This window comes from Typopeltis vanoorti, chromosome 13 (assembly GCF_054136105.1).
Source record: "Typopeltis vanoorti isolate ZY-2024b chromosome 13, IOZ_Tvanoo_1.0, whole genome shotgun sequence".
Lineage (NCBI taxonomy): Eukaryota > Metazoa > Arthropoda > Arachnida > Uropygi > Thelyphonidae > Typopeltis > Typopeltis vanoorti.
Window position 1 is genome coordinate 38,110,295 of NC_143561.1, and position 16,095 is coordinate 38,126,389.

The 16,095-nt window shown below is 33.7% G+C and overlaps 1 protein-coding gene across 2 annotated transcripts in view; it reads left to right on the forward strand.

The window, feature by feature from the left end:
- The window catches only part of LOC150100057 (nuclear protein AMMECR1-like), a 142,358-nt gene that overhangs the window by 103,885 nt on the left and 22,378 nt on the right, over nucleotides 1–16,095 (forward strand). For both annotated transcript variants that reach the window (XM_090402694.1, XM_090402695.1), the window contains exons 2-3: nucleotides 4,138–4,248; nucleotides 9,787–9,901. In XM_090402694.1, coding sequence (XP_090258820.1) covers nucleotides 4,138–4,248; nucleotides 9,787–9,901 — 226 coding nt within the window. The remainder of the gene's footprint in view (nucleotides 1–4,137; nucleotides 4,249–9,786; nucleotides 9,902–16,095) is intronic.

Consider the following 16,095-nt stretch of genomic DNA (forward strand, 5'->3'; position numbering starts at 1 on the left):
TGCAAAGAGAGCTTTTAAGGTTGCAAGTAGAAGAAAATGATGAAGGGCATTTTGAATTGTTTATGCATTATGATGTCAGATGGTTAAGTTTTATGCTGATTTCTGTTCTGCAGCAATTTAGAGATATTAGTTTCTTTCTGCAAGGGGTGATTATAAACAATTAGAAGGTGATATTTGGTTATTAGATTTAGCATTTTTGACAGATGTTACAAGCAAACTAAATGGATTACATTTAGAACTGTGAGTTATGATAAAACAATTATTTACATGATATGCTTGTAAGTGCAGAATCTAATTATTTAAGAGGAAATTAAATCTGTTCACATCCAAACTTGAAGACAATAACCTGTTTTCCACGATTTTAAAAAACTTGATAGAATAATTTTATTTATGACCAAAGGAAATTCACCTATCTTTTCATATGGATATTCTTGAACTTGAGGTAGAAATAATAACCATACAAAATGTTTTTGTCAAACCAAAGCCTTCAGAAGATCATTTTTGGAAATATTTGTGACAAGTATTACAATTTGAGAAAATGTGTATACCTGTTTTGATTCAGAGTACTTGCACAAAGCAGCACTTTCTGAAATGAATATAATTAAGACAAAGTAACAAACCACTTTGAAAGACAAACTCTGGGACTTCTGTTTACCAAATGTTCTTAGAAATGACACACCAAATTTCGAAAAAGATTAGACACATCGTAATATTGAACAAGCAATGCAAATTTCGAAACTCAAGAAAGTTAAATGGCAGTTTTGTTTATTTTTATTATTTTCTTTATTATTAATAATACTGTCATAAAAGCATTATTACCACCTATGTTATTAAAGAAGTCTAACCTACCATATACATCCAAATATTGTGAAAGAAGTTTATTTAAAGTTTATTGAAAGAAGTTTATTCAGCTTCTTGGACTTCTTAACATCCCTCTTGTCATTTGGATTCTTTAGGATGATGCATAGGTAAACTATTGAACATTTTAAGTAAAAATCAGTGGTGGCTCGTCTATAAGGGCTGCATTGAATGCAGCTCCAGCCAGTATCATTAGTATTACTGTATTACTAGTATACGCCAGTATTACTAGTGAGTAGTACTGGCTAGTATATTCGACACGAGCTGCATTCGATGCAGCCCTTATAGTCGAGCTGCCACTGGTAAAAATACATAAACAAGTAAATAATTTAAACAGTCTATTGCAGATGGATATTTATTGTAGAAGTAGATCTTGTGTAAAAATTAGTGGACAACACTGTCCCTTAGTGTAACATCTTTAGTCAAGTCTAACATCACCAATTTCATGATATGTACCCTCAAGGGATGTTCAGGCTACTATAAAACAGTACTACATGATTAAATCTACATTATTATTAATCTCTTATTTTTCCACCAACTTAGTCTATTACTTGTCAATACCCTAATATTGTCATATCTACCATTTCATTCTTCTAAGGTACTTCTGACTGAATCAATCCACCTAGACCTTGGACTTCTTCTAGTTCCCTTTCTTGTCACCTCGACATCAAACACTTTGTTTGCCTTTCTTCTCCCATTCTGTTTAAGTGACAATACCACCTCATATTAACTCTTCTCACACATTCTTGAATGCTTACAATATCAAATTCCATTCTAATATCTTCATTTTATATGACTATAATTGATGCCATCTGTTGAGGACCTAATTTTTTGCAAACCTCTCATATTTCTGGTTTATCATCTTTGATGAAGTGCTTTATTTCTAACCCATCTCTCATATTCATAACTTAAAATTGGTTTGAACACTGTCTTGTATTCTGCTAGGTTGGTGTTTTTGGCTAATTTCTGTCTTAATCCATGTAAATTTAATGAAATGGGCTCCCTACCATACCAGCTTTGCTAGTCTTGCTGTTGTCTGTTTCCAAATTTAATTTGCCATCTTCACTAAAACCATGCTTAAATAGCTGATACATTTTACTTGTTTTATAGGTTCTACAGTGAGAATACAAGTGTTCTATATGTCTACCTATTTTCATAGCTTTGGTTTTTTAACTGATTTTCATGCCAAATTTATATATGTTACAGCTGTAATTCAGTTTAGTTAGAGAATCCCAAAGACTTGCACTGGATGTGCTTAGGAGTACATCATCTCCATAAAGCAAAGAGCTAAGTTTGACATCTCTGATTCTAATATATCAGATTTAATTCCACTGTCATTCATAATGCAATCCATATAGATGATGAATAAGAGTGGATATAATCTGCATCCCTGTCTTACTCCTTATTATACATGAAGCCATCTTCCAGTATCTCCTTCAATTCTGACTGCTGACTTACAGATTAAATATAAACTGTACTGCTCTGTATAATGTTTCTTTTCTTCTCCTCTTCTTCTTTCCCATGTTCCATTAGGAACATAGAGATCCTGTAAATGCTTCCATCGGTTTCTTATCCTTGTTATTGGTCTTAATTCAACAAAACTCTTCTTCTCACATTCTATTAAAGTTGATCTCCTCCATGTATTTTTATGACGGCCACCCTTTCTCTTTCCTTGTCAATTCCAGGGCTGCGTGACAGATTTCTTGATGATCTTACCTAAGTGTATGTCCAGTTCATCTAAATTTTCATTTTCTGATTTCAAGGTTGACTTTTTGCTGATTTGTTCTTATCCAGAGATCTTCATTAGTAATAATCTGTGGCCACCAAATTTGAAGTATGCAGACATCGGTTTATGAATGTTTATAGTTTTCTTTGTATTTCCTTTGAAACTAGCCATGTTTCACATCCATATAAAAGAACTGATTTAACACATGCATGAAATATTTTTAATTTTGTATCTGTGTGAATATTTTTCGTTTTTGATACTCTATTATATATACAGTGCTAATATATGTAAATTATGAAATAGTTTAGATTTTTCCATTTTCAGTTGTACTTGGTGCTTGTTGTTGACACTGATTCTCATTTCTTTTGTTTTGTTTGTATTTATTTTCAAATCAACTTTCAGTGATCACAGACAATGCAGATATCTTTTGGATATCTGCATTGTCTGTGAGCAATTAGACATACATCATCTGCATAGTCTAGATCACCCAAAATTTTGTTTATTTTCCATGATATTCCTTTGGCATGTTTCATTACTGTTTGTTCTGGAAATTGATCTAGCACCAGTATAAATAATAAAGAAGATAGCTGACATCCTTGTTGCACTCCAGATACAGTTTGAAAGGGTTGTCAGATATCCATCATGCATCACCTAGCATTTCTTTGAAATTTATTATCTTCTGTGGCACTCCTTTGTTTTGAAGTGCATTCCACACACACAATCTCTAGCAATGCAGTGGAATTGATGGCTTTTTCATAATCCAATATTCCATTTACCTTATATAATTGTAGGGTGTTTTGAAAAGCTTTTCTCTGGGCACCTTTCAAATTGGCCTTCTGAAAAGTTCTAGTGGTCAGGCACCTAAAATATTTGATGATGTTGATTGATTTGGGCATTTGGGCTAGTTTCCTCGCTATAGGTCACATATTAATCATGAATATCGCACACACAGTTTTAAGCTTTTTTATTTTTATGTTACCATCAAAGAAACACTTGTTGCAGTTTACAGTAATCATGCTTTATGACAATACAGAAGCAGTCTGGTTTAGCAATGCCTTGATTATTGCTAAAGGAAAATTCATGCCATTCCCCTTATTCCATGCATATTAAAGTATAAATGCTACTGTGTGTGGCATTCTTGGACCATAAAAATCACTACATTCTTTCTCTGTCCACAGCTGAGATCTAATGTTTGCAATGCATAAGTCATAATAATCGAATGTATGCAATCCATAATAGTCAGTGCAATATCACTTCCTGCTGATAAAAATAATGAAAAAAAAAATTAGAATTCATCTTTGATTTATATATTCTGAAAGGTTTTTAACACCAAATATGTCAGAATGTTGACAAAGAATTTTTAATTTGTTTATGCTTAGAAATCTTTATTATAAACTTATATAATCATAATTTTTATTTAAACTAAGCTCTTGGAAAATTAAATATTAAAAGTGTGTGTGTGTGTGTGTGTGTGTGTGTGTGTGTGTGTGTGTGTGTGTGTGTGTGTGTGTGTGTGTTGAGATATGTAGCTATATTTTCCTGTCATATTTTAGCCCTCTCTTTGTAACCTGGAAGATTGGAAAAGACCGGAAGCTAAGAGGCTGTATTGGAACATTCAATTCCATGAATCTCCATGCAGGACTTAGGGAATATTCTGTTACTAGGTAAGTATTGAATATTATTTATATGCATATTAAAAATAATAAAAAAATAGTATTACAGGATATTTTTTATCATCATCATCAGACCTCTATGGAATCATGACAGGAAGTCCCACTCTCACATGCGCAGCTCACCATACCTTGATTCATATGCATTAACTGTCTGCACTCGCCACACTCAGGCAATGCATGCCAATCACCCCCCACTCTCCATGCAAGGAATCTGCTCCTCACACCCTCCTTATACAGCTTCCAGGGATGGCCTCTTGTTCTCACCTGTCTCCAAATATTCTCTGAAAAATCTCATCCACATTAATCTGGTAATTACCCCATTACAAACTTACGTCTTGAATCATGTCCTTCCTCTTTCTTCTATCCACTAGGCTCTGCAGTTTGCATTCTCTCAATCTGTCTTCATACTCCACATTCCAAAGACCTGAAACTGCCTTAGTGAGTTGTCTCTGAACCCTCTCCAACAACTCATCATCCTTTTGAAAGGTGACCAAATCTGAAGTAATCCATATGCAGTCTGATCAAAGCCTTTTAAAATGGAATCATAACATTCTTACATATCAGTGTTCTCTGCATCATTCCCATAATCTGGGTTATCCTCACAATTTCAAGTTCCTCTCCACTGTCATCCCCAGATCTTTATCTCCTCAAAGATATCCTCCACCTAGTCCTGTATACTCTGAATCCTATCTTTACTTCCCAAATTTTAAAACCTTTTGCCATGTTAAACTGACATCCCCACACACCTGCCCATTCAATCTATTCAAGCCTAGTCTTATCACTCCCTTTATAAAGAAGAACAATTTTGCCATCTTTCCACTGCTTTGGAACTTGGGCCAATCTAAGACTCATGTTAGAAAGGTAAGTTATAGCTATTGTTAATTCACTGAAACATTTCCTCAAAACACCATCAAGTCTCATGGCCTTTTTGACATCAAGTTAACTCAATTCCTCATATACCTCCTTCTCATTCACCATCAGTGATTCCGGTTCACGAACAATTCATCACACGAACTATTGATCACTGAAAATGTGATTCGCTAGAAAACTGAAATGAATTGCACTGATACCGATATATAAAAAGTAAATGCAGCATGCAAGATAAATTTCGCAAAATATCATTTTATTATGTATCTAGGTATTAGTCCATGCGGTTAGCCAAGTGGCTGGTTGCTTCACAACCATATGCCTGAGAAAGGAGTGTCCTGGGTTCAATTCCTGTCTCTGACGTGAGGAGTGCAGGATCTTTCTCAGACATAGCCAAGTTAGCTGGTCTTGGGCGAGGACTGCAGGGTTTTCCCTCCTGCAAGCAAACTGGCCCTGAGAAGATTACAGTTATAATTTTGTAACTATTAATATTCCATTAACAGAATCTGTAGTATCAAAGAAACAATATTTATACCATTTTAAGACAAAACAGAAATTAGGAAACTCGCCAATCAATAAAATATTACTTTTACTGTATAAGAATAAAAAATATTATGGAAATCTAAATAAATAATACATAGATCTATCCCTCTTTTACCTTTATGGTATCAAGGGTTTCTATTCCTTATAACCGCAACCGTTATACGAGGATAAGGTGGTTGGCCTGTGCCTCCCAGTGTATCCTATGTCTGTAGAAGCGTTATGTTCTCAAGGCCAGCTTGCGGGAGGAAAATCCCATATAAACTCAGGAGAAAAACCCTGCAGTCCTTGCCCAAGACCGGCTAACTTGGCTATGTCTGAGAAGGATCCTAAGCTCCTCATGTCAGCGACGGAAATCGAACCCAGGTCACTCCTTTCCCAGGCATATGGTTGTGAAGCAACCAGCCACTTGGCTAACCACACGGATTAATACGTAGATACATAATAAAATTATATTTTGTGGAATTTATCTTGCACTGCATTTACTTTTCATATATCAGTATCAATGCAATATCATTTCAAATTTCTACCGAATAACATTTTCATCGAATTTTTTCAGTGAACAGTACTTCACGTGATGATTTGTCCGGACACGGTGATTCCTTTCCCCATTCCCACTACTTCTGCATTATATTACAATCACGAGCAGTGCCAGATTATGGGGCAGGCTGACCGGGCAGCTGCCCTGGGCGCCAAAACTAAGGCCAGCAATAGAGCTTTATATCTGTGCAACTTTGAAAAGGCAAAGTAGGGTCTTATTTCTTATTAAATGTCCATAGGGAGAGTAAAGAATGTATTGATAGCAACAATAAACATTAACAATAAAATAAACCATCGCTAGATAGCAGGGACTTCATTTTATAACAGTCATCATCACTATTCATTATGCGTGATTTTTTTTTTAAATATTTAAGATAGGATGGATCGCAAAGAAATTAAATTAAAAATACCATGTGCTATAAAGATGTTTTAATTGAAGCTCGAATTATAAAAGTTTAGTAAACAAATCAAAAATGTACATAGCGTTCAGTAGGCGAGGTGGAAGCGTGCACAAAAGGTTGAATATTGGTACGACGTGGCGCATTGGTATTGACTAAACCAATTAACTAATTTAAAACTCTCTCGGAAAAGTTGTCAAACAAAGGCTTTCTCCATATTGATTCTAATTTTAGGTGTTAGTTCATTAAATTAGAATTATACAAGATTGTCTCTGTCCGTTCTGTATTTTGAAATTATTAAGTATTTCTTTTTATTTTATTTTGCCTGTCCTTGAAATTTATAATAATACTGGTGATTTAGTGGTAAGTTTTAATTTTTTATTATTTTTATTATTAAATCCCCTTTTATTGTTAATTCAATTTTTTTTTTTTTTTTAATCATAGAAATTTGGAATTTCTAATCTTTCAAAATGTCTTCTAAAAATTATCTGGAGCAGAAAACATAAAAGAAAATTAGAAAAAGAAAGAAATATTTCTAAACGTGCAAAATATTTAACTAACTTCCTAAAATCAGCAAATTCACCTTCACCTGACTCTACTTCTTTTAACATTTCAATAAAAGAAGAGGCATCACATGATGAAAATTCTAGGGAATTAAACTCTGATGATATAAGTCTAATTGAAAAAGATCAAAAAAAATTAAAATAATGATTTTCAAATTCTTTAAGTAATTTCAAAGAAAACCCGCAGAACATTTCTGAAAATACTTTTCAGTATAACGATCCTGCTACATGGCCTTTCTATTAAACTCTGCAGTTTGCGATTATATTTTATCTTCAGATTTACTAGAATGTACCAGAGATGAAAGTAATGATTTCGTTTATCCCAGAGACACAGAAAATCACTGTTTTTCAGCATCAATGTATTATAGAATAACTCCAAATGGTGAAAAATATTTACGAAAATGGCTTATTTATTCAATGAGTGCCAACAAAGTATTTTGTATTTGCTGCAAATGATTTTACTCTAATAAAGTAACTTCAGCCTTAGGATCAGTTGGTCATTGTAAGTGGAAACATATAAATGATTACTTAAAGAGTCATTAAAATTCACCAGAACATGTAAAAAGAATTATTTCAAATGGATTAAAACAAATACGAGAGTTCAAAAAAGTAAAACAATAGATGAAGAAATGCAATCAGTCATTGTTAAAGAACGAGAGCAATGGAAAAATGTATTGAAAAGGCTGTGTGATATTATATTATTTTTATCAACCCATAATTTGGCTTTCTGTGGTTCATCAGATGGGTTGATTTTTTGGGTTTGATAGAACATGTACCTCGCATTTTGTCAAAGGAAATGTAACATATTGCAGCAAAACTATTTAAAACGAAATAATTTCTCTTTTGGCATCAGTTCTTTACGATGATATTGTTAAGCGTGCCAAAGAAGCAAAATACTTTTCAATTATTTTAGATTGCACCCCAGATATTAGTCACAAAGAACAACTTTCTTTTACTTTACGATTCATAGATTTAACAGAGTCTATTTTAGTTATTCAAGAACATTTTGTTTCATTCTATGAAATCAATGAATCTACAGGAGAACCATTATGATAAGATCATTAAGTTGCTTTTAGATTTAAAATTAAAGATTAATGATATTAGAGGACAGGGCTATGACAATGGGTCCAATATGCAAGGGAAAAATAAAGGTATTCATGATCGTTTACGGCAAGTAAATCCCCGAGCATTTTACATACCTTGTGGCTGCCATTCTTTAAATTTAGTTATAGAAGATGCAGCAATGTCTTGCCCACAATCTGTTATTCAACGGCTTTATACATTATTTTCAGCATTCGTTGCTAGATGGAAAATTTTAACCGATAATGTACCAAATTTCACTGTTAAAGCAGTATGTGAAACTCGTTGGAAGAGTTGTATTGAATGCATAAAGTCAATTAGGGATCAGATTGTCGAAATTCATGATGCACTGATAATACTTAGTGAAAATTCAACCGATGCAACCACCAAATCTGAATCTTTAACACTAGCAGAAAAACTTTGATTATTCCTTTTTAGTTATGTTAGTGACGTGGTATGACATACTTCATTGGATTAACATACTTAGCAAATCAATGCAAACAAAAAGTATGGATTTAAAAACGGTTATAAATTTATTAAAATCATGTACAGAATTCATTAGACAATACCGTACACTAGAATTTGAAAATACTTTGACTCGAGCTGAGGAATTAGCAAAGCTTTTAGGAACGGAGCCAATATTTACTGAAAAAAAGAATAATTCGTAGGAAGAAACTGTTTAGTTATGAATCTGAAGACACTTGTTACTGTTGGTGAGAGAACAAAGTTTAGAATAATGATATTCAACATCATTTTGGACATGATCTTAACATCTCTTGAAGAAAGATTTGAACAAATAAAAATGTACAAGCGAAATTGGAGTTTTCTTTTTAATATAAGTAAACTAGGCGATTTAAATGAATTAAAAAAACAATGTATGGATTTGCATTTGATTCTTCATCATAAAAATAATGGTGACATTGAGAACGAGCTCTTTGAAGAAATTAAATCTCTAAACAGTTTACTTCAGAAAAACATCAATTTGCCATTGGAAACTTAAAATTAAAAGCAGAATAATTTTACTCCTTTGTGCTACCTACATATATGGTCCATTGGAAACAAAAATTGAGGCAACTTGACAAATGTTTATAAAGATTATAATTTCATTTATTTTTCCAACTAGAGTCTAAGAATAACTTGCATGTAGATGGATAGACACACTAGTAGGTGTTTCACAGGTAAACCAGCTAAAAATGACATTGCTTTTTAGTTATTGTTTCTTGTTAAGAACCAACTTCCGATGTTACACTACAATTTTTGAAAAGCTCCAAATTAATATATTAAACATAATTAATACATTATATTTGGATAAATAAGTAAATCAGGGTTATATTAGAAAATTGTTAGACAGTAACTAAATGGAAAAATCTTTGTTTCAACACCGATGGACTGTAGGCAATCTTATTTCAAGAATAAAAGGTATACACATTTAACTCAAATACCATATTTGTAATAATGTGATTCGGTAACTTTTGTTCTGTTTTATCTTATTTATGAGTTACATTAAGTGTTCACTTTTTTCTTTCCCCTCACCCTCCCAGCGCATTCAGGGATAGCCGTTTCACTCCAATAACTCGAGAGGAATTCCCCAAGCTCCATGTGTCAGTATCAATCTTGCGCCATTTTGAAGATGGACAAGACTACCTAGACTGGGAGGTATGAACATAAGTTTGAGAAGAAGAAAAAATAGTATTAATGTGTAATTCCAAAAATAAACTTATATATTAATTAGCATTCAGCATTATAAATTAATTTATACAATTACACTAGAAAAATTATGAAAGAACTTGTCATGTATAGTCAGCATCCCTAAAAATCTGATTTTCATCACATTTAATAAAAGAAGGAAAAGTCCTTAAGATAATTCATTTTGAGTTTTTTTTTTTTTTTTAGACTCTTCCTCAACATTAAAAAGACTAATGTTGAGGAAGCTGCTTATACCAATTATTATAATAATGTTCGTTTCACTGCTTTTTTTTTTAATCATGCCAGCTCTCACTCACTTTTTTTTATATATATATGTATTTATAGTGCTTTATCTCCTTTGTTGTTCCTTCAAATTTGTTTCTGTTATGGCCATATCTTCCCACTAGCTAAAATTTCTCATTTTCATTAACAATAATATCCAGGCTGCTCAGGAAGTTATGATTGTCTCAGCAGTACTTTGAGAAGAGCCCAGGAATTTCATCACTGCAACATGGATAAGTGTTGTCGAAGTGCACACTGTTTTATAAATCGCTACTATGGTTAAGAATGTTATCTGATACTTAAACATAAGATACATATTTTTGTGAAAATGAATTCACATGTCTGAGAGGTGTCATGTAAGTACTTATATACAGAGTTTCTGGTGCGGTCCCTCTGAGAATTCTTATCAAAACATTCTCATTTGTATGTCTCATACTATGACTCCAATAGTACTCCTTTTGTATCCTTAACTGCAAACTTATGTATACAGAGTATTTAAAAAGGCAGGTATAGAACTTTGAATGACAATAGAAGGTAAATAGCGATAAATAACAATTTTTATTAGTGTAAATGTTGCATACCACCTGAAGCTTCAACACAGACAGTTAAAGTTTATTATGCAGAATTAGTGAGTGCCTCCAGTAATTCTGCATTAATTCTGCACAGACATCCCATCTGTAATCAGTTTCCTGTCGCACGTGGCAGAGCATATCTGGCATAACTTCAGCAACTGTTGCAGTAATTCTGTAAAGCATCTCATTCAAATTGGCTGGTAAAGGTGGTACAAACACTCGATCTTTTGCAAAGCACTACAAGAAAAAAAACGAACAATGTAAGGTCGAGGGGGAACATGGTAACCATGCTACAGCCACCTCTCTACTAATCCATCTGTCGAGTTACAACCTTACGTCTGTCAGATGATGAAGAGGTGCTCTGTCTTGCTGGAAATGTAAGCGTCCGTCGTGTAATTGTGGTATGGTACCCTTGTAGCATGTCCAGATACACATTACCAGTAACAGTAGACTCAAAAAAAAAAAAAAGAAAGGTCTAGGATACCATGTGGATTTTTTGCTTCCCCAAATTCTGCAGTTGTGAGTGTTGACTTGCCCACTTATGTGAAAAGTGCACTCATTACTGAAAATGATAGTTCAAAAAGCCCTGATTGTGTTCTATCCCTGATCATTTCCATACAGAAATCCTGGTGTATCTTATTGTCTTTCTTCAAATATTGTGCAATGGTAAATTTGTAATTCCTTAAATGTAGATACTGTCATAAAACATGACACACACAGTCACATGTGGAATTCCAATTTGATAAGATGCCCATTTGGTTGACTTTCCAGGGCTTCTCTGGAAACTTTCCCAAACTTCTTCCACAACAGCATTGGCAGCACACAGCCTTCCTTGACCTTGGATGGTGCACAGAATAGCCTGCTTCCACAAATTTCTTGTGTCTCGTGTAGATCGTGCACCTACTAGGAGGTTCTTTGCTGTAGTGCCTGTGGAAATTCCTCTGAACTTGTGTTGCAAACTTTGTTTTCTCAAACCAAAACACACAACTTGCTTGCTCTGCACCATTGAAAGTCATCATTTTTAACTGGTGTGACATATCACGCCATCTAGTGTTGTCATTTGGTAATAAAGTTACACGACCAAAAATTGATTATGATACTCTCTCAGCTTTTATACATCTTCAGAGTTATTCTCTGTTTTCCCTGCAAAGTTGTGTACACTCTTTTGAAACACTTTGTATGTATGTATATCTTATGTGTGATTTAATGATTTGTGTGTGTGTGTGTGTGTGTGTGTGTGTGTGTGTGTGTGTGTGTGTGTGTGTGTGTGTGTGTGTGTGTACACAAATCATTTCCCCCTTGAAAAGTTGACATTTCGTTTGACTGCTTAACTGAGAAATTGTTCCCTTTCCCTCCCAAGTATAGAAAGATATTATTGACAAATATCAGTGCAAACATGATAAATTCTGTAAATTCCAGTTACACTGTTCTTTTTAAATGTTCTAAGTTAAATAACATTAATTGTTTGTTAAAGGCAGAAAGAAAACAATTCCTTTTGAAGGAGCTGTATTGTGATTACATTTTAGGTTAAACGCCATGGCATCAGTTAGATGTAAATATCTGCAACATTCATTGGGTATGAACAGGGGAAAAAAAGACTACTTGGCAGATGCCAACTCCATGGCAGCATCACTCTTCCATTTTAGAAATAGTCATTAACTTTTTCTTTAATTACTAGTCTGTGCTGTCGATTAAATTTCGGAATCCATGTAGTTGACAAACATGAATTAACATGATTACTGTTAATTTCAACAATCAACGGTAATTTTTGTGGGTGTGGTTGAAAGTTCCTGGAATATCTCCCTTCAGTCGTGACTTCCCTCTGTATGATTCACAATTTTAGACCTCAGAATAAGCCATGGAAAGAAAGTAGTTCAGTTTGACTGAGGTATAGCACCTCCCCCCCCCCCCCCTCCCCCAATGAAAGATTTGAAAATCTGCATTAATACTACAAAGAGGTCAAGAGTTAAGCCAGGGTTTTGTGTCACTTCAATACTCCATAGGAAAATGGTAAAAATCATACACTACATTTTTGTCAACCCTAGTGAATTTCACAATCCTCAAAAACAAAAAAAGTTTTATAGTCACTGTGGATCAGTGGGATTCACAGCTCTTTGAAAAGTGAATGGTTTAGCCATTCATTTTCCAGAACTGATTACTCATTTTCTCTTACTATGGCTGAATTATCCTCTGGACATGGTGGATGTTATGAACTTCATGTTTAATATAAAAGCTTCCAGAATTCTGCATGAAATAATTAGAGTAAATATTTTATGCATCTTTCCCTTTTTTCATTTTTACAATCCTCGTATAGTAAATTCTTGCTTATTCTGCTTAAATAGAACTATAGGAATTCATTATTATAGCTCTAATTCTGAAATATCCAAACCATAGCCTACAGAGGCCCATATTTTTGCACTCATTGCATTGGTAGTGTATTACATATAACACAACCCTTACAAATTTTTTTTTAAATTCTTCTTTTATTAGGGATTTTTTAATTATTTATTCTCTTCACAGGCTGAATAGAAACCTGCAATAATTCATCTCAAAAGTTATGAAACATGCATTTAATCACTTAACAAGAGATGATTAAGTTGTTTATAATGCAAAAGGGATAGGTAATTCTATCCCATCTTCCTCTTTTCATGTTAAACTTGATAACCTCTCATCAAATTTATGCTGGAAAAGGAAACTAATTATAATTTACCATTCGTAGACACTTAGTAACATTCCTTCCAAATGGTAACCTCACCTCAGTATATAGGAAACCCACTACACACAAGAAGACACGTTTACAAAACTTCCCCACCATCAACCTCTCAACAATATGGTGTTATAAAACTAATCAATAGGGCCTTCAACCTTAGTTCCAATGATACTTCTCTTTCAGCAGGAATTGACTATATGCTCTCACACCTTACTATTAGAAGGATTTCAGTAATGCTATCACCATCCTCTGTGTCCATGACACATTGGGAAAAATAGCCAGAATTTTAAATAAATTAAACCCCTGCACAACTTTAAAGTCTTCACATGAAACTAGCTACCATTATCCATTCCATTAATGATGATTTCCTTGTTCTCAGTGTATAGAGTTCCCTGCTTATGCACGTTAGCCTACTTATGGGCAGAGGAAGATCAGCCAGAACATAAAAACTACATCTCTAATCACGACTATGGTCAATCGTGTCTTGCAGATCATGCTCTAGATACTACTCATAGAATCAGTTGGAAAAAACCACCTTGCTCCATCGCAGCAAGTTTAGAAGAGAAAGACTGTTTGTATAATCAGCAACCATCCTCAAAGATTAGCCTAATCTGAACAAAAATGAATGCATAAAACTTCCCATTTGAGATCCCTGTTTACAATCCAAAGCCTCAAAGTGCCCACAAAGGGGTGTCCTACCTAGTTAGGACTGTTTGGTCCATGTGTACTTAGTTTTAATATTATACTCCCTAGAAATGTCTTTGTGACTTAGATGAAATATTGGAAGAATTAAATGGTGTTTTTAATTCTTTCCCAGTGCTTTTTCTCTATTAAGCCTACAATACGAGTTCCTCCAGCACTTAATCCTTAATGCACAAAAAGCTGCTAATGATGCGAAGATAGGCATGGTAACTTAGGATGTCAGAGATGCAACTGACATGCAGTACTTACAGAATGATTTCAATAAGCTGGAATTGTGGGCATGTGAAAATGGCTGTTAGTTCAATGGTAGTAAATGTAAAGTTATGCAATTTGGTCTAATTAGTTATCCAGTAGCATATTTTATTGATGGGATTATGCAAGAAGAAGCTGAGCAGGCTAGGGACCTTTGAGTTTTAGTAGATAGGAAGAAGTTGAAGTTCAAGGACTATATAACAAAGATGGGAAATGCAGCAGAGGAGAATTGTAATGCTGAAATGAACATTGACATGTAAGGAAGTCATTTTGCTTTTTTATAAGGATTTCGTGCAACCTCATTTGTGCAGAAGGGTCTCCTGGTTTGAGAGATAATGCAAATAATACAATGATGAGAGTGCAAAGGAGAGTGTTAAAGATGTATCAGGACTGCAGACACATTCAAACAGGAGAAATATTGGTGAATGATAGACCTACAAACTTCTGAAAAGATTATACAGGATACTAATGAATCTAATTTTTCATTTTATGGAGAGTAGCGATAGGACATTTTTCATTTCAAATCATGAGAAAATAACTATGACCAGCAACTTTCTACAAGACATACTGAATAGCTTCACACCCATGCATCATGCCATCCATGCACTACTCCTCCAATAAGAATCTAAATTCTATCTTAAGCTATGCCCAAAACACAAATGAATAGGAATACCAGTATTTTCATTTTAATTCTTAAAGTCAAGAACAAATACAAGATACAAGTAAACTTATGGAAATTATTTGTTGGTGTTATGGTCATTCCCAAATATCATAGTACCAAATAACATAGAGAAATCATAGTACTATATCAGCATATACAAAATTATGTTTTAAAAAAAAAAAAAAATTAATTAATGGGTATAAGAGTTGGGTTAGAAATAAAACACTTGATCAAAGCATTAAAGCTTAATTTGAGAGTTCTGAGAAATATTAGTGGCAATAAAAATAAAATGAAGACATCAGAATGGAACTTGACATTGTTAGCATTTAGGAATTCATGAGCAGAGCTGATCTAAGATGGTATGGTCACTTAATCTAGGACAATAAAAGTTGACAAAAAAGGTTTTCCTACCACTATCTGTTTGATGGCAGATAGTGGTAGGAAAAGACTAGGCAAGTCGAGATTCATCTAGATTGATGCATTCCCACTAGTGTCTAAGAAAACAAATTTAGGCTCAACATTTGGAGTCTTAACAAATAAGATTAATCTGGAAGAGAATTATTGATAAGAAGCTATATAATATAAGCTTAATCATGTCACACTATTATGGTATCTATATCACTTTGAACTTTGACAATACATAGGAGGAATCTGATTATGATAAAATGCCATAGATTATGGAGGTGCTCATTATGCTGAAGTTCTTATGGCATGTTACTGTAAGAACTTCAGCTGTTATTGGATTTTCTTTTCAACATTGTAAAATATCATGTGCATCTTCACAATGAAGATCGTTTTCATATTTGGAACAACCCACTGAATATGCTTAATCAGTTGAGCAAGTGTTTTCAGCACGTATGTAAAATTTTACTTCCAGCAGAGACTGCTTCATCCTTTATCTGGATTGAAATGACAGTTGGTTAATCGAAAATTCCATATACTTGAAAATTGGTAGTAAGTACGTATGAGTTTATATTATTATATC